At 41.0% G+C, this 27280-nt stretch overlaps 1 protein-coding gene across 2 annotated transcripts in view; it reads left to right on the forward strand.

Moving 5' to 3' along the window:
- The first annotated feature begins 4730 nt into the window (after positions 1-4730).
- Positions 4731-27280, forward strand: part of DNAI3 (dynein axonemal intermediate chain 3) — an 84353-nt gene continuing 61803 nt past the window's right edge. For both annotated transcript variants that reach the window (XM_086390874.1, XM_086390875.1), the window contains exons 1-5: positions 4731-5118; positions 14561-14639; positions 15042-15080; positions 25948-26129; positions 26853-26957. In XM_086390874.1, coding sequence (XP_086247000.1) covers positions 14576-14639; positions 15042-15080; positions 25948-26129; positions 26853-26957 — 390 coding nt within the window. In that variant the 5' untranslated portion in view covers positions 4731-5118; positions 14561-14575. The remainder of the gene's footprint in view (positions 5119-14560; positions 14640-15041; positions 15081-25947; positions 26130-26852; positions 26958-27280) is intronic.

Raw genomic sequence — 27280 nt, forward strand, 5'->3', positions numbered from 1 at the left:
ATGTATATGGTTTCTTTAAACCGAAAAAAAAATGTATTAAACACAATTTTCTAAACTAGTTGCTTCTGAATAGGTTTTTACTGGGGACATACGTAACTGTTCAAACTTTAAATATGAAAACTGGCTAAACTCAGGAATGGGAACTTTACCCTTTTTAAAAAAATTTTGTGATTTGTACCCTCATATGGCAAAAATATTAACATGATTTTGTTTCAAATCTGAAGCTACTTGGTTGAGAGAAGAATCAATTTTATCTCTGTCCTGGAATGTAAGAAGTCCCCTGTGGAAACCTGAACTAACAGACTGCCTGTTTCCAATTCACACTGTGAAGAGTTATCTTTTTTGAAGAAAGCCATTTTCAGCAGCAGTGTGGGTGTTCTCACTCTTTATGTGACTTGGCTCCGAGGAAAGCATTATTATCCCAGATTTTGCAGAAGTAAAACAGAGTTAGAGGGAGTTCAACTGCTTGTCTGAGGTCATTTATCCAGAAAATGACAAATTTGGCTCTAACATAATTTTTTAACTTTATACAATGTATTATTTGAATGATCCACTTAAAAAAGTAGAATTTAAAGTACCTTGATAGCATTAATAAGTATACATGTAGAATTGGTTCCTGATGCCTGTTGATACTGTAGGACTATCACCTCTGTAGGACTCTCTCACTCACCAACTGTTTCTGGTGTTAAGAGTGGAATCTCATCTATACTCACAAATAAGTCCATTCTGCTACCACATGGCCCTGTGTTCTCCTCCTCAACTTCTGCATTGGTCCCTCTGGAGACACAGGCTGCCCACAGCCTACAGACAGTCCATATGCCCCCACCTTCGTTTGTGGGAAGTACCAACAGTTTTGATGGGAGTGAGGGTTGTGCTCTCTTTAGTCACCATTAGACTCAAGCCATTCTGTGCAGAAGTCATAAGAAAGCCTATCATCTCACTGTAGTGTTGTACATATTCTCACTTCTTATAGAAGTTTCCATTCATTTTTTCCCCCTAGAATTGCCACAATTGGTCTTCTCCCCAATAGATAAAGCTTTGTTCCCAGGTCAGATTTTTTTTTGGTCTTTTCTCATTTCTGAATCTGAGTACTCTTCTGGGATACTCCTCAGTTCCTCAGGTAGTAGATTATGATAGTTTTCCCAAGCACTGTGCAAACGTGTCAGAATCTCAGCAACTTGGGACTCAAACAGAGACAGTTCCTTCTCTCCCACCCTTTCTCTTTCCCATGCATACTGATGCAGACAGACAGAATACTGGAATGGATAGCCATTCCCCTCTCCAAAGCATTTTCCTGACCTAGGGATGGAACCTGGGTCTCCTGCATTGCAGGTGGATTCTTTACAATCTGAACCACCACAGAAGCCCAACGAAACACATAATGACTCCTATTAAGGGTATTCAAGCTCTAGTTGCTCAACTAACTCTTAAACAAAATTCTGAGTAGGGGTGAGGAAATGGAGTCCTAAAGTAGCAAAAATCTAACATATCTAATTTGTGAAAGTGAAAGTGTTATTCACTTAGTCTGTCTGACTCTTTGAGACTCCCTGGACTGCAGCCTGCCAGGCTCCTCTGTCTATGGCATTTTCCAGGCAAGCATACTGGAGTGAGTTGCCACTCCCTTCTCCAGGGGTTCTTCCCTACCCAGGGATTGAACCTGGGTCTCCCACACTGTGGGGAGATTCTTTACTGTCTGAGCCACCAAGGGATTACTCTCTGTAAACCCAATCTGAAGTTATCAAGATGTCCTTAAACCATCAGAGAAGTATTTTTAGTAACAGCTTCTTGACTCATTACATTATCACTCAACTAATAAGTTTAGTCACTCAGTCATGTCTGACTCTTTATGATTCCATGGACTGTAGCCCTCCAGACTCCTCTGTCCATGGGATTCTCCAGGCAAGAATACTGGAGTGGGTTGCCATTTCCTTCTCTAAGTGATCTTCCCCAACTCAAAGATCGAATCTGGGTCTTCTGCATTGCAGGCAGCTTCTTTACCATCTGAGCCACCAGGGAAGCAACTAATAAAACTAAACTAATTTTTAATTATCTTCATATTGCTGGAAGATTTCACTCAGCATCCCCTGGGAGAGCATAGAAGTGTTCACTAGTCACCATGGGGACCACATCCATGAAAGAACATTCATTTATAATTTGAATTTGTAACATGAAGAAATTACTAAACATTTTCCATTTGATTTCTAGCCTTCTTGGTATTGGGATCTATGGCTCATTCCTCCAAATGGGCATCCCTTTGGGATGTCTGTAAAGATGACACAAAAGCTTGATGTGTCATCCAAATCACAAGGTTATAATATTTACTTCCTTAAATCTGGCTGTAATGAAGTATGAATTTTTTTAAGAAAAGAAAACTCTTTGGAAGAATACAAAGAAACTTTTGTTAGAGAGCTTTATCTAGATTTGGTCTCAAGAAGAGTTAATCAATTAAATGATTCAACATATATTAAATACCCATATCAGGTATTGTGCTAAACAACAGCAATATAATGGAATAAGACACTATCCCAGCCCTAAAGTCTAACGGGGGAGATAGCCATACAAACAAGCCATTGCCACACAATGTAATAGTTGCTATAAACAAAAAACAGAAGAAACAGTGACTAATTCTGTTGGGTGTCTGGGTGTCTTTCCGGGAATATGGTATTTAAGTTGGTCTTGAAAAATACTTTACTGAATAATGCAGATGAAGGAAGGCATTAGAGGTTGAGTAGAGGTAGAAGTGGATGCACAGTTATTAAAGGGCAAGGCATATTTAGGGAGCAGTCCAGGGCTCTGCATAACCAGAGCTCCGCCTCTCATCCTGGGACACACAGACTCCCGGGCCTGGGCAGTGGTATGCCAGGAGCTGTGGAAACCCCCAGGGTGAGCATGTCACAGCTGCCCAGGGCTTTTTTGAGTTTTTTCAATGTTATGTCCATTTTAGTTAATAGTGATTTTGGACAGTTTCCCCAGTTTATTGAAATATAAATGAATAAGGATTTTAGGCATATTAAAAAACAAAGGCAAGCACGAACACGTTGTGGAGCAGAATGCTAAAACCTCATGAATTCTTTGTATGAAACAAACATCTCTCAGTTGCAGAAGTCCATTTCAAGCTGTAACCCCTCTAAATATCAGTCTGTTACCAAGCCCCAACTTTTATGGTTCCATGCCTCTCAGCTCATAAAGGGGTTCAACTGAAAAAAACCACTAAAATGTGGATTGAATTAAGGTGAGAGGCAGAAAGTGAGGTTAAAAACATAACTCATTATCCTCTGGATATCTTTAAGGTATCCTTCAGAACCTTATTTGTACAGGGTTTCATATGCCAGATTGAGAATATGTAAGCAGGGTGCTAACAGGATTGAATTTATGTTTCAGAACACTCTGTGGCACTGTGGCAGATAAATTAGAGAGCAAGAGACAGAACAAGTCAACAGACTATTATTACCACCTAAAATAAGTCAGAGGCAGTGAAGATGGCTAAGAAGAGATAGATTATTTGAGAGATAATTTAGAAAAGGAAAATGACAGGATTTAGTGATATTGACTGTGGGAGGTAGGAGTCAGGGGTGACTCAGATTTCTTGCTTTGCAAACTAACGGACAGTAAAGAAGTAAAAAAGAAGTTTCTGAAGATATCTGAAAGACATGAAAGATAATGATTGATTTTTTGCTTCTGCTAAAATGTGATGCCTCTGGCACAGTAATTATTCATTATCTTTATTTAGCAACCATTAAACACCATGAACTGAGGTAGATATACTTGAAAATATCCAAGAGGTAGTGGAAATTCAGGTCTGGAATTTAAGAGATGTTTTAGGCTGAGAGTATAAAAATGGAAGTCACTGATGCGTTTGGAGGGATGGTTGAAGCTAAGCAGCATGGTTACGATGCCACCAGGAGAGTGCAAAGAGTAGGAAAAGATTTTTCAGGACTGAGTCCAGGGGAGAACCTTTCAGTGTGAGAAAGTGGAAGAGCCTGGGAAAAGGTTTTCTCAAAGTCACAATAATAAGACTTCCTCCTAGTTTTGTTTTTTAATGACTGATTTAGTAAAATTTATTTGCATTTTTGCATTTTGAAAAACATAAATTCTTCAGATATTTGAAAGAATGTACATGATCTTCCTACACACCATATAAAGTCATCTTGTTCAGGGTTACTAAATTTCAGATATGTTATGAATCTATAAGCTGTTGCCAAATATTTTCGTTTTAATTGGGTGTAAAATAGTAATTTAGACCAATTACAGAAACCAACTGAATTACTTTATTAAATGCCGCCAGCTTATAAATGAGGCATTTTTAATTATTTTTCTAAAGGAGGGGAGGGCGAGTAACAGATGAACTTTACCGTATGGATCCCTTTGGAGCCATAATTATAGATAAAATGAACCTTGGTGTAGCTGAGGGATTTAATCAACTTCTCCTGGAGATTCATACTTTCATTTTGGCTCACACTCTGTACAAAAGTCGTTTTGGCAAGAATTAAATGTAAAACGTGAAAAGTTCCAGGACACCGCGAAACCCGATCGAGCCGTATTTTTTTCCTTCAGACGGAAATCTAGGCAGGTTCCAGGGAGGGCCTCAGGTCGCAGCTGGGGAGGCAGAGCAGCAGCCCTAAATCTTCACATCGTCCTTCGTTCCCTGATGCTAGAGACCTCACCCTAGAACCGTTCTCTTTTGGGTACGGCTGCTCTGCGTACGACGAGGCATGGATCAAGCCTTGCAGTCCTGGAGTTAGGCCAGGTTGCAGCTCTCTACACTTTCAAACTGCACATCTCCTTCCTTACTGGTGGGAAACTTGCGGACCTCCCTTCGGGTCGGGTTGAGTGACGTCATCACCATAGCAACCAATCACAAATCTGCTCTGAAAGAGACCGGAGGGAGCGGGCATTGTATTGGTGAGGCCGTTTTGTCAATCTCAGCAGAGGACCAGCCTCTTTTCTCTTAGCAACGGATGCGTCAGGGTAACAGTTTGCTGGGGGAACTAGACTTTGTGTTCTTGGGACTTGTTTTTCTGAGAGAGGAGAGTCAAACTCTCATCTCCAGCTCCCGAAGGAATTTTTCTCCAGGGTATTGCGAAGAGGCTTCTTTTCCCTTCAGTTTAGCAGTATCAGGTAAGGGAAGCTCTAAGTGGGAAAGGAGGTTTTGAAAACCAGTCAGTATTTTACTCACTCTTTCAAGGGCATTAGGAACACTCGCTGTGCCAGCGATGTACCAGACATGGTGAAGACTACATAAATCTACAAAACTTTCTCTGCTTTCAAAGAACTTCCAGGCTAGCCAGGGGACAAAAATAATAATGAGAGAGCAGTTAACGACATTCTGAGAACCTTGAGGGCCGGTACCTGTACACAGGTTTTATATTCCCAGTGCTTTCACATTGCCTGGAACATAGTAGAAACCCAATAATTACTGCGTGGATGGATAGATGGATGAAAAGGAAAACAGCATGATCCTGGTATAGCAGATCAAAGAAGAAATGATTAATGTGGATTGAAGTGATTAGATGTCTTCAGGACTTAAGAAAGGGCTTTAGTAGATGGCATGAAGAAGGTAAACAGAGGAACACTAGCCCTTTGAAAGTAAGGGCCTTGTCTTCTTCCTCTGTTGACTTCCAGAACCTGATTGATGTTCAATAATTTCTCTTTCCCCACGGTGTATTCTGAATGCTGAATGCACTTACAGCAATCCTTCAGGCAGCTCTGAGTTTGAGGCTCTTGGCTTTGCAGAAGCCTGGCATAATTAACTAGGCTGCAGTGTGATTAGAAAGTATCAAGGAAAACAGGATTATATTAGCCTGAGTGAGAAAGTTGCAGAGGTTTCAGAGAGAAGGTTGAATTGAGCCTATAAGAATGAGTAAGATTTCAGCAAGCAGAGATGTGCATCATATGGAAGATGGGGGGTGGGGAGGGCAGGGCATTTTCACTCTCTGTTTAGAGAATGGATAGTAATTCTATGAGGCCAGAGTAGAACTAGAAGAATAGGTGTAGTGAGGCTGGCTGCGAAGGGGGTTAAAAGTGATGCTTACAATTTGGACTCCCTCCTGCTTTGCTGGTCTTCAGACCTCAAGTGTAAGACTGCCTCATAGTAATTTTAAAAATGCAGAGTCCCAGGCTCACCCAGATCTTCAAAATCACAGTGGGAGTCCAGGAAACTTGCATTTCAAATGAATTCTATTTCTATACTACTGGAGGAGAATTGGAGAAGGAAATGGCAACCCACTCCAGTATTCTTGCCTGGAAAATCCCATGGATGGAGGAGCCTGGTAGGCTACAGTCCATGGGGTTCCAAAGAGTCGGACATGACTGAGCGACTTCACTTTCACTGGAGGAGAATGCTCTGTGGCTGATAGAAACCCACTTTATATTCCCTAGTATACAGGGAAGTGGCTTGTTAAGATCTGCATTTTAGGCAAAACCAATACAATATTGTAAAGTAATTAGCCTCCAATTAAACAAATAAATTTATATTTTAAAAACTTACAACCTTACAAATCAATTGTGCGGAACAAATGAAATGATCAATAAAAAAGTCTCAGAAAAAAAAAAAAAAGATCTGCATTTTAGAAAGAGCACTCTGAAGGCCTGCCCTGTGGGACTGTTCTGGTTGGAACAGAGGCGGGGAGTAAGTTAAATGTTCATGATCTACTTGGTCTAGTGGCAGGGTAGGGGAAGAGGAACCTGTGGACAGAAAAAAAAATTGCATGTTTATTTTGACTAACCACTAATTGAAATGCATTCATTGGTAACAAACCACAGTAGTACTCACGGGACCTGTGACTTTGTCATCAAAAGATACTATACACCTTTTCATATAATATCATGGATGTAATATTATTTATGCTCACCACTTCTTCAAAATTAAGGCAGTCATTAGAACCACTGCTAGATCTTATTTAATATATTAATAAAGAAGCACACAAATTATTATATCATAATTTTGAAAATAATTTGATAACTGTATTTCAGTATAATGTATTCCTTGCAATCCCATGTTTTTGTTTGATGCATGGGCTTCACCAGGCTGCCAAAGGGGTTTATGGCACAAGATAGGAACTCCTGATATAGGAGGACATGTTGAAGGCCTAAACCAGAGGATGCTATAGGACAGGAAAGCTTGGAATTCAGGAGATAGACCAAAGGGAGAAGTCATGAGTTAGCATCTACTTAAATAAGTAAATATCTGATCTTGGAAATAAATGGAAGTAGGTTAGAAGGGGAGAAATGAGAAGACTAACACATATTATAGAAACAGTTATCTCTGGAGGGTGGGTTGCACTTCTCCAAAGATGGCAGAAGAGCCCAGGAGAACCTTGAAGCTTAATCATCAGGATCTTGGTAGAGACTGACCAAGAAGCAGCAGTTTTTGGAGACATACTTATAAGACTCCCAAGATGTTAGTCTTGGATCTTATTCTAAATCTCTATTTTTTAACAAAAGTGAAAGTGATGGAGGCAAACGTGATGAACTTACATATACTTTGGGAAGATAAAAGAGGATAAAGAGGCTGGTGGTCATCTATATAAGGTCAGATAATTGAAGAAGTCTTAAGGAAGTAATACTTTCATAGAAAAACACTAGGTGAAGATGAAGTTCCAGTGCTACAGGTTTTCTTAGAATTAAAAATCTCGTGAATGGCTGTGAGCCACGCAGGCATACATGTAACAGATGGGAATGTGTAAACAGGTATGTGCAATACAGCAGAATAAACTGAAGAGAGGAAGCTAACAACTGTTTACATCGCTATATTATGTCAGTTATAATTCATGTCACTTATCCCTTCATTTGCAGTTGTTACCTTCCTGAAGCTTCATAGAAAAACACAGTCCCAGGCAAATCTTTAGTTTGGAACCAAGTCATGGACAGCTCTGAATGCAATGCTCCTCATTATCAGTGGAGTACCATCACAGGTTTTGAATGTGAACTGTTGCACAGAGCATTTACCTGGTACAGTTTTCCCTCATTATCTAGGGCAGGGTTTTTTTTTTTTTTTCAGGCTTCCACATAGATACCAAAATCCAAGGGTGCTTTTATAAAATGGTGTATTATTTGCAAAACCTAAGCACATCCTCCTGTATACTTTAAATCATCTCTAAATTACTTTTAATACCTAATACAATGTAAATAATAGTTCAGTTCAGTCGTTCAGTCATGTCCAACTCTTTGCGACCCCATGAATCGCAGCACACCAGGCCTCCCTGTCCATCACCAACTCCCGGAGTTCACTCAAACTCATGTCCATTGAGTCAGTGATGCCATCCAACCATCTCATCCCCTGTCGTCCCCTTCTCCTCCTGCCCCCAATCCCTCCCAGCATTAGGGTCTTTTCCAATGAGTCAACTCTTCTTATGAGGTGGCCAAAGTATTGGAGTTCAGCTTTAGCATCAGTCCTTCCAATGAACACCCAGGGCTGATCTCCTTTAGAATGGACTGGTTGGATCTCCTTGCAGTCCAAGGGACTCTCAAGAGTCTTCTCCAACACCATAGTTCAAAAGCATCAATTCTTCAGTGCTCAGCTTTCTTTATAGTCCAACTCTCACATCCATACATGACCACTGGAAAAACCATGTTCTTGATTAGATGGACCTTTGTTGGCAAAGTAATGTCTCTGCTTTTGAATATGCTATCTAGGTTGGTCATAACTTTCCTTCCAAGGAGTAAGCGTCTTTTAATTTCATGGCTGTGATCACCATCTGCAGTGATTTTGGAGTCCAGAAAAATAGTCGGACACTGTTTCCACTGTTTCCCCATCTATTTCCCATGAAGTGATGGGACCAGATGCCATGATCTTCGTTTTCTGAATGTTGAGCTTTAAGCCAACTTTTTCACTTGCCTCTTTCACTTTCATCAAGAGGCTTTTTAGTTCCTCTTCACTTTCTGCCATAAGGGTGGTGTCATCTGCATATCTGAGGTGATTGATATTTCTCCTGGCAATCTTGATTCCAGCTTGTGCTTCTTCCAGCCCAGCGTTTCTCATGATGTACTCTGCAGAGAAGTTAACTAAGCAGGGTGACAATATACAGCCTTGATGTACTCCTTTTCCTATTTGGAACCAGTCTGTTGTTCCATGTCCAGTTCTAACTGTTGCTTCCTGACCTGCATACAGGTTTCTCAAGAGGCAGGTCAGGTGTCAGTGCATGGCAAATTCGAGTTTTGCTTTTTGGAACTTTCTGGAATTTCTTTCCTCAATGTTGTTGATCTGAGTTGGGTTGAATCCAAGACTGTGGAACCCGCAGCTATGGAGGAGGGTCCACTGTACTCACTTCTTTTGTCACTCCCAATTGTCTTTTGCTGTCATTGTGGAAGGTAGAAAATGTGTCCTTTGGTACACTGGTAGCAAAAAGGCATTCTGGAATGAGTGAGTTAATTTACAAAGCAAATTGATAGTTTTAATATCAAAAATACTTAAATGGAATTCTTAAATATTTATAAGTATTATCTTTCATAAATTCTGTTTTTAAATTCAATCAGCTATGGTGGCTTTGAAAACCAATTGTAGTACAAGCCTCTGGGGTAGACATAATCTTTATTTTAGGTATTTAGCAGAATATCTCTTCTGCTACTCTTAATCATGATGAATTTACTTCCGTTGGGAACAGGAAAAATATGGTGAGCATTTCAGAGTAATTTTAGTAAGGTGATATCTGTATTGAAAGTTTTTCATGACCTTGAAGTAGTCAATTTAATGAGAGAATTTTGGAAAATATAATATAGCACATTCACTACACAAAATATGCTGTTAGTTTTATGAAAAAATTTAGTAAGACCTGCTGTAATTTACAGAGAAGGTAATCGCACCCCACTCCAGTACTCTTGCCTGGAGAATCCCATGAACGGAGGAGCCTGGAGGGCTGCAGTCCATGGGGTCGCTAAGAGTCAGACACGACTGAGTGACTTCACTTTCACGCATTGGAGAAGGAAACAGCAACCCACTCCAGTGTTCTTGCCTGGAGAATCCCAGGGACGGGGGAGCCTGGTGGGCTGCCGTCTGTGGGGTCACACAGAGTTGGACACGACTGAAGTGATTTAGCAGCAGTAGCAGCTGTAATTTAGGGCTTCCCAGGTGGCTCAGTGGTAAAGAACCCACCTGCCAATGCAGGAGATACAAGAGACCAGTATTCCCTTTCCTACCAAGGATGCAAGGGATCAACAGACTAGCTAAAAAATGTTTCCTAAGGCCCTAATAGGCTTCTCTGGTGGCTCAGACAGTAAAGAATCTGCTTACAATGCAGAAGACACGGGTTCAATTCCTGGTTCAGGAAAATCCCCTGGACAAGGAAACTGAAACCCACTCCAGTATTCTTGCCTGAAAGTCCCAGGGACAGAGGAGCCTGGAGGGCTACAGTCTGTGGAGTCACAAAGAGTTGGACATGAGTGAGCGACTGAGCACACCCATGCACATTTAATAGCAACATTTGAAAAGAACTGGGCACATATAATTGATTTGAACTTTCTTCGGATGGTTTATGTTAAGCTGAGACCTATACATTCAAGTGGCACCTGCCTGGAACCCATGATTATTTTACTACATGTGGCAAAGAAGAATTAAATTTGTAGGTGAACTTAAAATTGCTAATCAGTTGACCTCAAAAGAGAGAGATCATCCTTTACTATTGAGGTGAGTCCAAGGTAATCACCAGGGTTCTTAAAAGTGGAAGAGAGAGGAGGAAGAGAAGGTAAGAATATTCTATGCAAGAAGGACTTAAACCCACCATCGCTGGTTTTGAAGATGGAGGCAGAGGGTCCACAAGCCAAGGAATGCAGAGGGCCCACAAGCCAAGGAATGCTAGGGTCCTCCAGTAGTAGGAAAAGGCAAGGAGATGAATTCTCCCCTAGAACCTGTAGAAAGGATGGAAGTGTTGGTTCATTTCCTTGTTGACACACTGATTTTAGCCAGACTTTGAAACTATAGAACTGTGAGATAAATTTTTATTGTTTTAAGACACTAAGTTTGTGATAACTGTTTTAGCAGCAACAGAACGCTAATACAGCATGCATACAGCTTATTCACAGAAAAAAACAAGAGTGAAACCGTTAATTGCTCAGTCATGTCCACCCCACTGACAGTAGCCCGAAAGGCTCCTCTGTCCATGGAATTCTCCAGGCAGGAATACTGGAGTGGATAGCTATTCCCTTCTCCAAGGGATCTTCCCAACCCAGGGATCGAACATGGGTCTCCTGCTTTGCAAGCAGGTTCTTTACCATCTGAGCCACCAGGGAAGTTATTCACAGTTTAGGCAAAAGCTTTTTTTTTTTTTTTTAGACTGAAATTTCATAAGCTAAGAATAGAGAAGAAGGGAAGGAAGGACCAAGGAATCATTAACAATTTTTCTTGGTACGTATACTGTGCCAGTTACAGAGGTCACGATAGGAAAGAAAGTGAACCTCCATCCTCTCAGTATATAGTCTATTTCACATGCCCCAAATTGAACTCCCAATCTTCCCTTTCAAAACTATTCTTCCCGGGGAATCCCCATCTCAATAAACAGCAAACCTATGCTTTCAGTTCTTAAGGCAAAACTCACTAAAGTCATCCTTGATCTCTTTCTTTCTCTCAGAACCTGCATCCAAGTCATCAGCAAATATACTATGGGTTCTACAAAATCTATCCTGAATCCAGTCACTTTTTCCACGCCACTCTCACCTCCCTGATCTAAACTGCCACCATCTCTTTCTTGGATAATTGACTGTCTTTTAATTGGATTCTCTACTTCAGTTCTTTCTTTGCTATAGTCTTGGCATCACAGCAGCCACAGTGATTCTCAAAATGTGAATCAAGTCAAGTGAAGTAACTCCTCAGCTCAAAACTGTCCAAAGCTCTCCACCTCGTTCACAGTGAAACCCAAAGTCCTTCTCCATGACCTAGCCTTCTTGTGGTACATTATATAATTGCCCCCAACTATCCACCTCCCTTATAGGAGGATCATACATTCCGACCCATGTTCTGTATTATGGCTTGGAAGCATACATTACTAACATAGAAGCATACATTCTTACCCCCTTATCAGGATTGACTGTGTGATTTGTTTGAGCCAATGGAATGTAAGCAGAAAAAAAGGACAGTGTACCAGTGCCAAGGAGAAGAGTTAGAAAGCATTACTCGATTTTATTAGCTCTCACTTTTTCTTCTGCCGCAAAAGTAGTGTGTGTCAAATAGGCACTGCTCCTTCAGCCTGTGTCCCAGAAAAAGACTGGAAGCAGCATCTCACCCCAGCCATAATACAGAACATGGGAAGAAAGAAATGTTTGCTGTTGCATGTTACTGAGCATTTGTTTCTACAGCAAAGGACATTTGTTTCTACAGCAAAACTGACTGTTAATATAGCTCCATTACTTCTCCAACCAACTTCAGGTCCTAGTCTTCGCCTCAGTCTCTCTGCTCCAACCATCATCACCTTCTTGTGTTTTCCTAAAGCGCCCCACAAACACTTGCCCCAGAACCATTACACCTACCATTCCCTCCACCTGGAAATACCCTTTCTTCCCGGGATACCTGCATTTCCAGCTCCCTCCCTTCTCCTGGGACTTTGCTCCAATGTTGCTTAAGTGAGGTCTCCCTGCGTGCACCCTCTCTCCTCCTACACCCCCCTCTGCTTTTCCTTTTCTCCATAATAGTTATCATCATTTGAGGGACTGATTATTTTGTTCTTTTCTTTGCTGTCTCTTTCCCCACTAGAGCATAAGCTCTATCAGGGCAGGAGTTTTGCCTATTTTTTCACAGCTGTATTCCTAATACTTAGGAAAGCATCTGGCACATTATAGTCACTCAGTAAATATTTGTGAAATAGTGTGTGTGTGTGTGGGGAGGGGTGTATCCACATGTCAGGTGAGTTTGGGTGACCTTCACAAAGTTTCTGTGTCCTTTAAGTCAAATATAGCTGGGATAGAATATAGAGATGGGTACATTGATAAAAAATCTTCTGAGAAAAAGACTAGGTCCAAGATGTGAAATTACACTCAGGCTGGAAAGTAGGATGGAGGAGACTCAACAGGCGGAAATAGTGGGTCAGAGCCATCCATTGCACAATAATTTGCCTAAGGCCACTAAGCTGGTAGAAGGGTCTGTTTTTAAACCCTGCTGGTCAAACTCCTGAAATCACATCTTATCCATCTAACAAGATGGGTCAGAGCTGATCATTGAGAGGACAGGGATTTAGTGTCATGGCAATGACCTTGGACATGTTATATCCTGTCAAAATTGTTGAGTAATTCCACAGAAAACTTTTGGAGGTATTCTCTGAGAGTGCAAATAAAGACAGTGGTTACATGTACACATTCTAGGACAAAAGTACTATTTAAATTTTGTTGTTGTTCAGTCTAAGTGGTGTCTGTACTTTGCAACCCCATAGACTGCAGTACGCCAGGCTCCACCATCTCCCAGAGTTTTCTCAGTCTCACGTCCATTGAGTCAATGATGCCATCCAACGACCTCATCCTCTGTCACCCCTTTCTCCTCTTGCCCTCAAACTTTCCCAGCATCAGAGTTTTTTCCAATGAGTCAGCTCTTCGCATCAGGTGGCCGAAGTATTGGAGCTTCAGTTTTAACATCGGTCCTTCCAGTGAATATTCAGGGTTGATTTCCTTTAGGATTAACTGGCTTTCTCTCCTTGCAGTTCAAGGGACTCTCAAGAGTCTTCTCCAACACCACAATTGAAAAGTATCAATTCTTCAGTGCTCAGCCTTCTTTATGGTTCATCTCTTACATCCCTACTTGACTACTAGAAAAATCATAGCTTTGACTATATGGATCTTTGTCGGCAAAGTGACATCTCTGCTTTTTAATATGCTGTCTAGGTGGATTTATATTATTCAAAAATCATGCATATATATACACATTGTGAGTCTGTGCCTGCCTATGGACTTTAAGCCTGTGTTTGTAGCTGGGACACCTGCCAGGCACAGGGCAGCACAGAGCAGCTTCCTAAAATGGAAACAGTAGCAGGAGGCAGGGGATCCAATGTCCTCTTTTGTGCTTCCATGGCAAGATCTGTGGCAGAAACCTTGATGTATCTCTTGCCAAAACTTCAGCTTCAGCTGAATGGCTCCCCTGGAATAGCAAGATCTCACTAGGAAGACTGTTGTTGCAATAAACTTTTGCTCACAAAACACCCATCTGTGAAGATACATGTTGATTTGCTGTCGTTGCTTGGAGAATCCAGGGACGGGGGAGCCTGGTGGGCTGCCGTCTATGGGGTCACACAGAGTCGGACACGACTGAAGTGACTTAGCAGCAGCAGTTGCTAAGTCATGTCCAACTCTTGTGACACCATGGACCCTAGCCCACCAGGATCCTCTGTCCTTGGAATCCTGCAAGCAAGAATACTACAGTGGGTTGACATTTCTTTCTCCAGGGTATCTTCCCCACCCAGAGATTGAATCTGTGTCTCCTGTACTGGCAGGCAGATTCTTTACTAGTGGACTAGTTTCTCACTAGAGAAACCCACATGATGATTTAGCCAAAGCCAAAACTTAGGAAATATATTCTTATGTTTATTAGATGATAATACTTATTATTTGAAACTATAAATGATGCTAATGATATTCTCTCTTTATGCAGCTGAAAATCTGAGCCATGGCTCCAAAACCTCAAAAACGAAAGAGAACAAAACATGCCAAAACCAAAATGACATTACCTGGTAGGACTGTTTTTTCATTTATGGGATTTTTATGGATTTAGTATTTGTACATCTGTTAGCAGCCAAAACATTCATGGTGTTATCTCTCAAACAGTTTTTGCTGTCATAAAGTCAAACGCAAGTGGAATTCAAAATATGGGGATTTATTATTATTTTTATTCATATCATTATAATATCAACTAAATATCATGTAATAAATGACATAAATGTTATAGTAAATGTATCATTATGAGATTATTCTGTGAGAAAGACAATTATTCAGTTTCTATTTGATTATTAATACATAGCTTAAGTCTTCATTGTGTATTTGCTTTTCTGCTTTATGTTTTAAGACTTGGTAGAAGACTAAGATACATATCTGATTCAAAAATGTAAATTTAACATCATTTTATTATATTCTAGTTAGTGAAGAAGCAGAACCCTTGAATATGGAGAGCATGGGTAAGTGGAAATACAATTCAGAATCCATGTCCCCAGTTCTGCAACATTTTAATATGCGATAAGCAAGGGAGAATACTATAAATTGAAATTTGAACAAAATGTGCATGTACTAAAAGTACATCATGTTATTTAGAATATAAAATAAAATGTTTTGAAGAAAGATTAAAAGAGTGGAAGAGAATTTCAAACTGAACAGTCTCTTAAAAATTTAACATCCTATGATTATTGAGACCTTTTGTAACTATAGAGTGTGTTATTTATTTTTTAACAATAGAGTTGTTGCTTTGTATAATAATATTTTTCAAACTCTGGCTCATGGGCAACATATATCTGTACGTCATGTTCAGTTCAGTTCAGTTCAGTCGCTCAGTCGTGTTCGACTCTTTGCAACCCCATGAATCGCAGCACACCAGGCCTCCCTGTCCATCACCAACTCCCGGAGTTCACTCAAACTCAAGTCCATCGAGTCGGTGATGCCATCCAGCCATCTCATCCTCTGTCGTCCCCTTCTCCTCCTGCCCCCAATCCCTCCCAACATCAGAGTCTTTTCCAGTGAGTCAACTCTTTGCATGAGGTAGCCAAAGTATTGGAGTTTCAGCTTTAGCATCAGTCCTTCCAATGAACACCCAGGGCTGATCTCCTTTAGAATGGACTGGTTGGATCTCCTTGCAGTCCAAGGGACTCTCAAGAATCTTCTCCAATACCACAGTTCAAAAGCATCAATTCTTCAGTGCTCAGCTTTCTTTATAGTCCAACTCTCACATCCATACATGACCACAGGAAAAACCATAGCCTTGACTAGATGGACCTTTGTTGGCAAAGTAATGTCTCTGCTTTACAATATGCTATCTAGGTTGGTCATAACTTTCCTTCCAAGGAGTATGCGTCTTTTAATTTCATGGCTGCAATCACCATCTGCAGTGATTTTGGAGCCCAGAAAAATAAAGTCTGACACTGTTTCCACTGTTTCCCCATCTATTTGCCATGAAGTGATGGGACCGGATGCCATGATCTTTGTTTTCTGAATGTTGAGCTTTAAGCCAACTTTTTCACTCTCCTTTTCCACTTTCATCAAGAGGCTTTTTAGTTCCTCTTCACTTTCTGCCATAAAGGTGGTGTCATCTGCATATCTGAGGTTATTGATATTTCTCCCAGAAATCTTGATTCCAGCTTGTGCTTCTTTCAGCCCAGCGTTTCTCATGATGTACTCTGCATATAAGTTAACTAAGCAGGGTGACAGTATACAGCCTTGACGTACTCCTTTTCCTATTTAGAACCAATCTGTTGTTCTATGTCCAGTTCTAACTGTTGCTTCCTGACCTGCATATAGGTTTCTCAAGAGGCAGGTCAGGTGGTCTGGTATTCCCATCTCTTGAAGAATTTTCCACAGTTTATTATGATCCACACAGTCAAAGGCTTTGGCATAGTCAATAAAGCAGAAATAGATGTTTTTCTGGAACTCTCTTGCTTTTTCAATGATCCAGCGGATGTAGGGTTCTATAATTTCAAGGAAAGAAGCTGATTTTTAAGCAAATAAACTATAACTTAAACAACCAAACTGATGTTGTTCCTACTTTTAGAGGCTAAATAATCTTATTCTAACAACTTTTATTTTTGTCATTGTTGAAATTTTCTCTTAGAGTTTTCTTAGATGATGTAGTTCATGTTTAGAAACAGGGAAACACATATATTGTTGATTCACTAACATTGAACTCACAGCCAACAACACTGTAATTCAGGCCTGACTGATGTTTATCTAATAATACACATGTTTTCTTATAAAGTACATCACAGCCTTCTTGCACTTAGGAACACTAGACAGCACTTTAGCTGTAAGCTCAGGGACCATTTTAAACAGGCAAATCATCAATACAAAGCAGAAAAAATGTGGCACCACATCAACAGTAGAAAGGACACTGCAGTTTGAGGGCAAGTAGAAGACGGTAGAGCCTCCTTGGCCATGTGCACTTTGGGTAACTCACATTTTTTGCCACCTTAAAGCAAGTCCACTAGTGAATGTGAAAGTGCCACAACTATTGATCTTGGGTTACAAATGCATTTTAGAAAGTGAATTTGCAAGTACAAAATGTGTGAATAATGAGGACGGAGAATATTTATTTGTGCATTCATATCCTATTCACACACACACCCATGCTGACTCGCCCTTGTGTGTGCTCACTACCTCTCACCCTCTCTCTTCTCCCTCCCTCCTACACTTCTCTCCATCTCTCCCTTTCTTTCTCTCTCTCTGTTTCTTTCTTGCACACCCACAAGCTTCAGGGGAACAGAAACTCTTGTTTACCCCTGTACCCCAATGCCTATCTTGATACAGAATAAACACTCAATAAATATTTGTTGATTGATTGAGTGAATGAGTAAACTGCTTTCCCTATTCTTCCTTTCTAATAGACCAGCAGCACTCCTGCCCTCCTTAGTCCTGTGTTCTATCTCCCACCCAGTTTTCCCCTGGGTAGCACTTGTCACCATTTGTCCTTATTTGTTTCTGAGTGTGTTTATATGCTTAACATCTGTCTCCCCCTCTAGATTGTATGCCCTAGCACTAGCACCATGTTTTTCACATACTAGGTGCTCAGTAAATATTTTCTGACTAAATAATTATTAACTAGTAAGCAGATCCATGACTTTGCATGCATGCATGCATGTTTCTTTAAGGAAGAAAAAAGAAATTTCAGCACTTTGTAGTGAGAGTTGAGGGGTTTGATTTAGCATCCCTTTGTCCTACAACCTGTCTCTCTCTACTCTCTACTCCCAGACTCCCTTGCTGTGGGCTCCTTGTAATTGCCAACTGTCACTCAAGGCTTGGGGCTGTCATGCTGCTTGAGAGTAGGATTCCGTTTCCGACCAAGGACCAAGGGATCAACAGACTAGCTAAAAAATGTCTCCTAAGGCTCTAACAGCCTTCCTTGGTGGCTCAGACAGTAAATAATCTGCTTGCAATGCAGGAGACACAGGTTCAATCCCTGGGTGGGGAAGATGCCCTGAAGAAGGAAATGGCAAGCCACTCCAGTACTCTTGCCTGGAGAATCTCATGGACAGAGGAGCTTGGCAGGCTAAATCCATGGGGTTGCAAGAGTTGGACACTACTTAACAACTAAATCACCACCACCAAGGCCCTAACAGGCAATATCTGGAGGTTTCTAGAGATGATGTGTGATTTTTCCACATAATTAACATTTATTGAGCTTTGTGTCAGGAATACTTCTCTCATCCCTTTAGCCCTAGGAAGTTAGCGTTACTGTGGCCATTAGAAGATGGAGCTGCTGTGACTCCCAAAAGTTAAATAATTTACCCAAATTATGTGTCACAGTTTAATACAGGTTAGAACATCCATGGTATATTAATGGCTTATGGCCACTGTAAGAAGTCACCACAAATTTATTATTGTACAGTTTTGGAAATTAGGAATCTGAAATTGCTGTCCCTGGGGTAAAATCAAATTGTTGGTAGGGCTGGTTCTTCTGGAGTCTCTGAAGGGATAGTCTGTTCTCTTACCTTTCCTACCTAAAGGCTCTCAGTGTTAATTGACTCTTGGCCCCTTCCTCTGTCTTCAAAACCAGCAGCGTATCATCTTCTAATCTTTCTCTGACTTTGACCTCTGCCTCCCTGTCACTTCTCCTTGATATTGACCCTCCAGCCTTCCTCTTATAAGGACCCTTGTGATTTCACGTGACCCACCTCAGACACCCAATAACTTTCTCACCTCAAGATCCTTAACTTACTCACACCTGCAAGTCTCTTTTGTCATGTAAGGCAATACGTTCACAGGTTTAGGGAATTAGGATATGGCTGTCTTTGGGTGAAGTATTACTCTGTTTACCACAAGAGATTAAGAGCACAGCTTTTGGAATTAGACAGATGTGGTTTGAATCATAATTCTGCCACTTAATGACTGTGTGGCCACAAATGACTTCACCTCTTTGATCTTCTTCCCCATCTGAAGAATGAGGTACTGACACTCATCTCGTGAGCATGAGGCAGAAGGACAATTAGGTAATACGTGCACGCTTCCTTATACAGGGCGGTCACAGAGAAGGTTTGCAGTAACTGTTGTTACTATAACGGTAGGGAAATAGATTAACGAATGGGAATGAAGAGTCCAGAAATAAACTCACATATATATGGTCGATTCATTTTCTACAAAAGTACAAAGGCAATTCAGTGGAGAAGAGACAGTCTTTTCAATAAACGATTTTGAAACAATTGGATCTCTACAGGCAAAAAAGTGAACTTCCACCCATACTGCACATCACATACAAAAATTATCTCAAAATGGATCATAGACCTAAATGTAAAACCAGATATTATAAAACTTCTGGAAGAAAACATAGGAGAAAGATATTTGTGACCTTGGATTAGGCAAAAATTTCCTAGGAAAAAAAACACCCAAAACTGTAAATCCTCAGAAGTCTTTGCCTAACTGGTTTTTTCTTTTATGAAATTCTAGTCAGAATGAGCTAAAGGGATGAGCTCTTGCTATGTGCAACAACATAAATGAATCTCAAAATAATCATGCTAAGCAAAAGAAGACAAAAAGCATATAATGTGCATTTATAAATAGGCCATAAAAAACAAACTACTGATCAATAGAAATGGAAAGCAGATCACTGATTGCCTGGGAGTGAGGAGAGGTGCTGGGAGAAGGGGCAGAAAGAAATGTTTGTGTATTACGGTTGTGTTCTTTATCTCGATTGCGGTGATAGTTTCACGGGTCAATGCATATATTTATCAATTTGTATACTTTAAATATCTACAGTTTATTATTTATCAATTCTATCTCACTAGAACTGTTTTTTAAAAAGTAAACCAAAATGTTAAAAGAAAGATATGGATGAAATGCACGGGACTTATGTACACACAGGTTCAGCACGCAGGATTGGCCTAATTGCCGGGTGGCCTGTGGCTTGTACTGCACAGCCTGCATCCCTGTGCACGTAGGATCCCTAGCGAGTTAGTTGTGGAGAGCTTGAGTCTGCCTTGGGCCTCTGCTCTGCTGGGCTCCTAGGTGAATAACTGCACTCTCTGCATCCTGTGCGATGGACCTTTGTTACCTCCCTGACCGTGTGTGAAGAGGCGCAGGACCCTCTGCTGTGCTCTGCTGTGTCACACATTTGAGAGAAAGTACAGCATGCTAGATGCAGTGCAGGGAATTTGGTTTGGAACCTAGGTCCCCTAAATCTAATTCCTAGCCCCTGACCTTGGATACTTTACTTGTACTCTGCCGGCCTCAGTTTTCTCAGCTAAAAAATGCAGGCAGTTACAGTAATGTCTTCAGAATGTTGTTATAAAGAGTAAATAAATTAATAATCTGTGTAATGTGCTTGGAACAGTGCCCGGCAGTAGGTGCTTCCCAGAAGCTTATATATAGCAGGCTGTTTTTCACTCACTGTCATTCACTTACTGCCCTGGGCTGGCAAAATGTCCAGCAGGTCTTGCCCCCACGGAAGCACTTCTGACCTCTGCAAGCTTCAGGAGGCCCTGCATGCCTTCTCCTCTGCTCCAGCATCTTTCTCACCCTCCTGGACCAGCCAGTTTCCCACTCTGCTAGAGGCACAGCAGAGCCCAGACCCCATCTCACCACAAATCACCAGAGCCTCACTGTCATACACTTACAGTGCTGTCTTCAGCGCAGGCCTCAAAGCCTAAATAACAACAGTTCTTTCATTAAATTTAGCCAGAGATCCTTGGGGTGTCCACAAGGTCAGACCTTGCTGTGTTTAGTTTGGTCGCTATTCAGGTAGGGCGTGGAGGTACTGACTATAGTACTTCTGCGTGGTCTACTGGCTACTAGTTGCCTATGGTTATTACTGATTGTAGATCCCAGCCAGAAACGGGCTACTAATGCTACTAACTTCTAGATAAAGGAATGTAAGATTCTATCCTGTATTAAAGTTGCCTTGACAAAGACAAGTTAGTGACTTCCCTGGGGGTCCAGTGGCTGAGACTCTGCACTCCCATGCAGGGGAGCCCGGGTTCAATCCCTGGTCAGGGTACTAGATCCCATATGCTGCAACTAAGACCCAGTGCAGCCAAATAAATATTTTTTTAATGCTCAGTTAGTGTGAAAGGATTATGTTTATGAAGAATATCTAGCCAGTAGGATTTGAAGTATGTTTAGTGGCAGTGGGTGACATAGAACACATCTTGGTCCCTGCCCTTCCAGTTTCTTGGATGGTAGGAAGCTTTCTGGCCTTTGTGAGCACCTCTGTTCATGAAGGACAGCCACCTCCTTTCCAGCTCTAGCTGTGTCGGTCTCACAGTTCCACCTAGTGGTTTTCTAAGACAAAACTGCAAGAACTCTTACCAGGCATTCAGTTTAGTTCAGTTCAGTTCAGTCGCTCAGTCGTGTCCGACTCTTTGAGACCCCATGAACCGGAGCACACCAGGCCACCCTGTCCATCACCAACTCCCGGAGTCCACCCAAACCCATGTCCGTTGGGTCGGTGATGCCATCCAACCATCTCATTCTCTGTCATCCCTTTCTCCTCCTGCCCTCAATCTTTTCCAGCATCAGGGTCTTTTCCAATGAGTCAGCTCTTCGCATCAGGTGGCCAAAGTATTGGAGTTTCAGCTTCAACATCAGTCCTTCCAATGGACACCCATAACTGATCTCTGTTAGGATGGACTGGTTGGATCTCCTTGCAGTCCAAGGGACTCTCAAGAGTCTTCTCCAACACCACAGTTCAAAAGCATCAATTCTTCTGTGCTCAGCTTTCTTTATAATCCAACTCTCACATCCATTCACCACCACTGGAAAAACCACAGTCTTGACTAGACGGAACTTTGTTGGCAAAGTAATGTCTCTGCTTTTGAATATGCTGTCTAGATTGGTCATAACTTTACTTCCAAGGAGTAAGTGTCTTTTAATTTCATGGCTGCAATCACCATCTGCAGCAATCTTGAAGCCCAGAAAAATAAAGTCAGCCACTGTTGCCACTGTTTCCCCACCTATTTGCCATGAAGTGATGGGACCAGATGCCGTGATCTTCGTTTTCTGAATGTTGAGCTTTAAGCCAACTTTTTCACTCTCCAGTTTCACTTTCATCAAGAGGCTTTTTAGTTCCTCTTCACTTTATGCCATAAGGGTGGTGTCATCTGCATATCTGAGGTTATTGATATTTCTCCCGGTAATCTTAATTCCAGCTTGTGCTTCCTCCAGCCCAGTGTTTCTCATGATGTACTCTGCATACAAGTTAACTAAGCAGGGTGACAATATACAGCCTTGACATACTCCTTGACCTATTTGGAACCAGTCTGTTGTTCCATGTCCAGTTCTAACTGTTGCTTCCTGACCTGCATACAGGTTTCTCAAAAGGCAGGTCAGGTAGTCTGGTATTCCCATCTCTTTCAGAATTCTCCATAGTTAATTGTGATCCACACAGTCAAAGGCCTTGGCATAGTCAATAAAGCAGAAATAGATGTTTTTCTGGAATTTTCTTGCTTTTTCAATAATCCAGAAGATGTTGGCAATTTGATCTCTGGTTCCTCTGCCTTTTCTAAAACCTGCCTGAACATCTGGAAGTTCACGGTTCACGTATTGCTGAAGCCTGGCTTGGGGAATTTTGAACATTCCTTTACTAGCGTGTGAGATGAGTGTAATTGTGCAGTAATTTGAGCATTCCTTGGCATTGCCTTTCTTTGGGATTGGAATGAAAACTGACCTTTTCCAGTCCTGTGGCCACTGCTGAGTTTTCCAAATTTGCTGACATATTGAGTGCAACACTTTCACAGCATCATCTTTTAATTTGAAATAGCTCCACTGGAATTCCATCACCTCCACTAGCTTTGTTCGTAGTGATGCTTCCTAAGGCCCACTTGACTTCACATTCCAGGATGTCTGGCTCTAGGTGAGTGATCACACCATCATGATTATTTGGGTCATGAAGATCTTTTTTGTACAGTTCTTCTGTGTATTCTTGCCACCTCTTCTTAATATCTTCTGCTTCTGTTAGGTACCTACCATTTCTGTCCTTTAATGAGCCCATCTTTGCATAAAATGTTCCCTTGGTATCTCTAATTTTCTTGAAGAGATTTCTAGTCTTTCCCATTCTGTTGTTTTCCTCTATTTCTTTGCATTGATCACTGAGGAAGGCTTTCTTATCTCTCCTTGCTATTCTTTGGAACTCTGCATCCAAATGGGTATATCTTTCCTTTTCCCCTTTGCTTTTCACTTCTCTTCTTTTCACAGCTATTTGTAAGGCCTCCTCAAACAGCCATTTTGCATTTCTTTTTCTTGGGGATGGTTGATTCCTGTCTCCTGTACAATGTCACGAACCTCCATATATAGTTCATCAGGCACTCTGTCTATCAGATCTAGTCCCTTAAATCTATTTCTCACTTCCACGTATAGTCATAAGGGATTTGACTTCGGTCATACCTGAATGTTCTAGTGGTTTTCTCCACTTTCTTCAATTTCAGTCTGAATTTGGCAATAAGGAGTTCATGATCTTAGCCACAGTCAGCTCCCGGTCTTGTTTTTGCTGACTGTATAGAGCTTCTCCATCTTTGGCTGCAAAGAATATAATCAATCTGATTTTGGTGTCGACCACAGAAACACTGACTTCTAGCCCTAGTGGCTCAATGATATAATTATTCAGGTGATTTGGGGGTTTTTAGTCTCTATAGGCAGAGAAGGCAATGGCAACCCACTCCAGTACTTTTGCCTGGAAAATCCCATGGACAGAGGAGCCTGGTAGGCTGCAGTTCATGGGGTCACTAGAGTCGGACACAACTGAGCGACTTCACTTTCACTTTTCACTTTCATGCATTGGAGAAGGAAATGGCAACCCACTCCAGAGTTCTTGCTTGGAGAATCCCAGGGATGGGGAAGCCTGGTGGGCTGCCGTCTATGGGGCCGCACAGAGTCGGACACGACTGAAGCGACTTAGCAACAGCAGCAGTCTCTATAGGTGTAACACTGATTAGTATTTTTCAGGAGATAAAAACTGGCAATTTGTTTATAATTCATCAACAACTTACATTCCAAATGTTTGCTTATTATGCCAACTGACTGTACTTTGCAATATATTTCCATATATAATCAGTGTTACGCCTATGGAGACTAAAAACAAAGCTCACAATTCCTACTTGAAAGGCCACATGCACTTCTCCCCTCAATGATGCTCTTGTTGAGCAGTGGAGGGAGGGTGTCAGACACCCAGGTGTGGGGCCTGGAGAGGATGAGAGTGGGTTCTGGGACTCTGGGAGCTTGTAGTTAGGGGACAGAGTTCTGGGGGTAAATGCAGAACTGAGACTGGGGTGGTAGAAGCTAGTGATGATAAAAAAAGAAAAAAGAAAATGAGAAGAAGGCTTGAGAGAAGAGATGGCAACAGGCAAAATGATACCTTGTTCCCTTCCATCCACTGTCCTAGGGCTTGCTGCTGCCCAGCACTGACCTGGGGTGGGGGCAAAGGGATAGGAAGAAGAGGAGTGGAAGCCTCCTGAACCTCCCCTCCTCCTCTTCTGGGGGCAGTTCTGGGATTGGGGAACCAGAGGAGGGAAAAGGAACTCCCTATCCCACCTTCTTCCTCACTGCCAGGTTTACCAGTATGACCTAATTGGAAAGTCAGTAGCTTTAAGATGTGAAGAACTGAATAACAGGTTTGACTGTGAAAAAGAGCGCTGGGGAGCAGAGGTACCTATTGAAGGGCATACTAAGGGCAAACAGTACGGAGGTAGGAATGCCAGTAGGGAGGAAGCATTGATGGGCTGAGAAGGGCCAAGAGGGGCAGGCAGGTCTTCAGACTGGAGGGAAAGGCAGAAAGTCAGGGCTTGTGCTGATCAGCTGGTGGGCAGGGCTGCAGGCTGTCGCAGGATTCTTTGCTTTACAGACAGATTTTCTCTGTGAGGGCAAATGAGGTCACCTGGTGAGAGAGAGCAGCAGGTGAACAGAGAGGGTGGGGGGTGTTTTAGGAAGGCAATACAGGTTTAGGTTAGAGCCTAAAAGGGCAATAATACCTTAAAACCAAAATTTCACTTTTAAAATCTATCCTAAGAAAAGAATTTGAAATGTGATAAAACTTTATAAACTAGATATTTGTTTGTAGAGTTGTTTATAATCATTAGAAACAAATTAGAAAAATAAAAGTAATGCTTACCAACAACAGAGTGATTAAAAACTATGCTACAGAATTATGCTAGTTTAAAATGATACATTAGAAAAATTATATAATGTCATAGTAAAATTCTACTGACGTAATGTTAAGTACAAAAGGCAGGATTTAGAATTTCATTTAAGATACTATTAATATGTATGGAGTGACTGGAATGAAACAAACAATTAATATAGGTTCTCTCTTGAGAGATAGTATTATGGGTAATTGTTATTTCTGCCTTTTTATCTTTTTGACGTTTAAGAAATTTTATTTCATTTTGGAGTATAATTGATTTACAATGTTGAGTTAGTTTCTTCTGTACAAAGAAGTGATTCAGTTACACACATCCATATAACTATTCTTTTTCAGATTCTTTCCTCTTTAGGTTTTTACAGAATATTGAGTGGTGTTCCCTGTGTTAATCAGTAGGTCCTTGTTTGTTATCTATTTTAAATATAGTAGTGAGTATATGTCAATCCCAAACTCCCAATTTATCCCTCTCCCCCACCACGTTTCCCTTTTGGTTACCGTAAGTTTGTCTTCTAAGTCTGTGAGTCTGTTTCTGTTTTATAAACAAATTTATTTGCTGACATTTTTTATAATGGACAAACTTACTTTTAAAATATGAACAATGATTTTAAAGTCTTTTAAAATTTTAAGCAAGACAATTATTTAAAGCAAACAACTGCATATTTCCTAGTGTTCATATTTTAAATGGTTATATTTAATGTCTAAATTCACTTTGCCTTTCCCAGGTCATCCAGAAATTTATCCATTAGTATTAACTACCAAGACCCAGGAAATATTTAACTGCAGAGTAGATGAAGATGTCACAGAAGAACAACCTTACAAACTTATCAAGAAAGAAGATATTTTTGTAGACTTTGCAAACAGAGCTGCAGTATCTGATTTCTACCCAGTCAAAAAAATTGTTCAGGTAGGTATGTCACCCCTCTTTATTTTTCAGCCTTACCTCAAGAGGTTCCTGATACATAATCACAAAAGTTGGAGAGATTCTTGAGCCCAAATCTGACATTTCCCATTACCTCGGGCAAATGCTATCTTATCCATGTCTCTTTGGGAATCCTTCTCAATGACCCTTTGTGAAAAACAAACTCCTATCAGTGACAGATTGTCTTATTCCACACCCAGAAAAGCTCGTTCTTGCCCTATTTTAACTAGAAAGGGAACCTACTCTATTTTCCCATACTGCTTTGATTGTAAACGTTCATAATTTTAGTCCTAATTTGTCTGCAAACGTGCTAAAGAGTACAACACCAGATAAAAGGAATACTTCTTTTTTTCCTCGTTAGAAATAAAATTGCATGGTAAATTTCCCTGAACCCATTGTGGTTTCTATTTTTTTCCTTTCTTTCTTAAACTTTTTATTTTGTATTGGGTTATAGCCAATTAACAATGTTGTGATAGTTTCAGATGAACAGTGAAGGGACACAGCCATATATATTATCCACCCATTGTGTTTCAAGAGCTCTTGTAAGTTAATAAAATAACTTTGCAATTTGGGGTTATTAACGATAGATTAGCACTATGGTTTTCTTCTACGATTGATTGATTAAAGAAATATTAATTTGGTGTCAATATCTGAATAAACTGAATGACTGCTGAACATTAACCTTCTCTTTTGATTATATTTTTGTAGGAATATCCTGGAGATGAGCTTCTCCTTGTCTACGATAGAGACTTCAAGTATGGACTTAACTTTTATCTTATTGGAACTGAAGAGGGCAAGGAAAACTATTTAAATGTAAGCACACCCTAAGTCAGTGCAACCTGCTGATTGTCAGAAGGAAGCAGTACCTCTGGGGGTGGGGAGCAGACACGTTCATGATTGTTCTTGTTCGGCTCTGATTCCCTGGGACCTAGAGGAGGTGAGCAGTAAGTGTGCAGTGAGGCAGCTAAGACATCTCCTTCTTTGCCCTTCACTTGCCCAATGAGAGTGGAAACAGTGAATCTGCTCTCAGCCATTCGTTGGCCTATATTCCTGGTTCTTCTCCTGCCATCTCCATGACTTCAGGTAAGTTACTGAACCTCTTACCTGCAAAATGGTGGTACCAGTAGAGCTGTCAT

The sequence above is a fragment of the Bos grunniens genome, chromosome 3, assembly GCF_055505025.1.
Source record: "Bos grunniens cultivar Pamir isolate PY7600 chromosome 3, Bosgru_T2T1.0, whole genome shotgun sequence".
In the NCBI taxonomy this organism is placed as follows: Eukaryota; Metazoa; Chordata; class Mammalia; order Artiodactyla; family Bovidae; genus Bos; species Bos grunniens.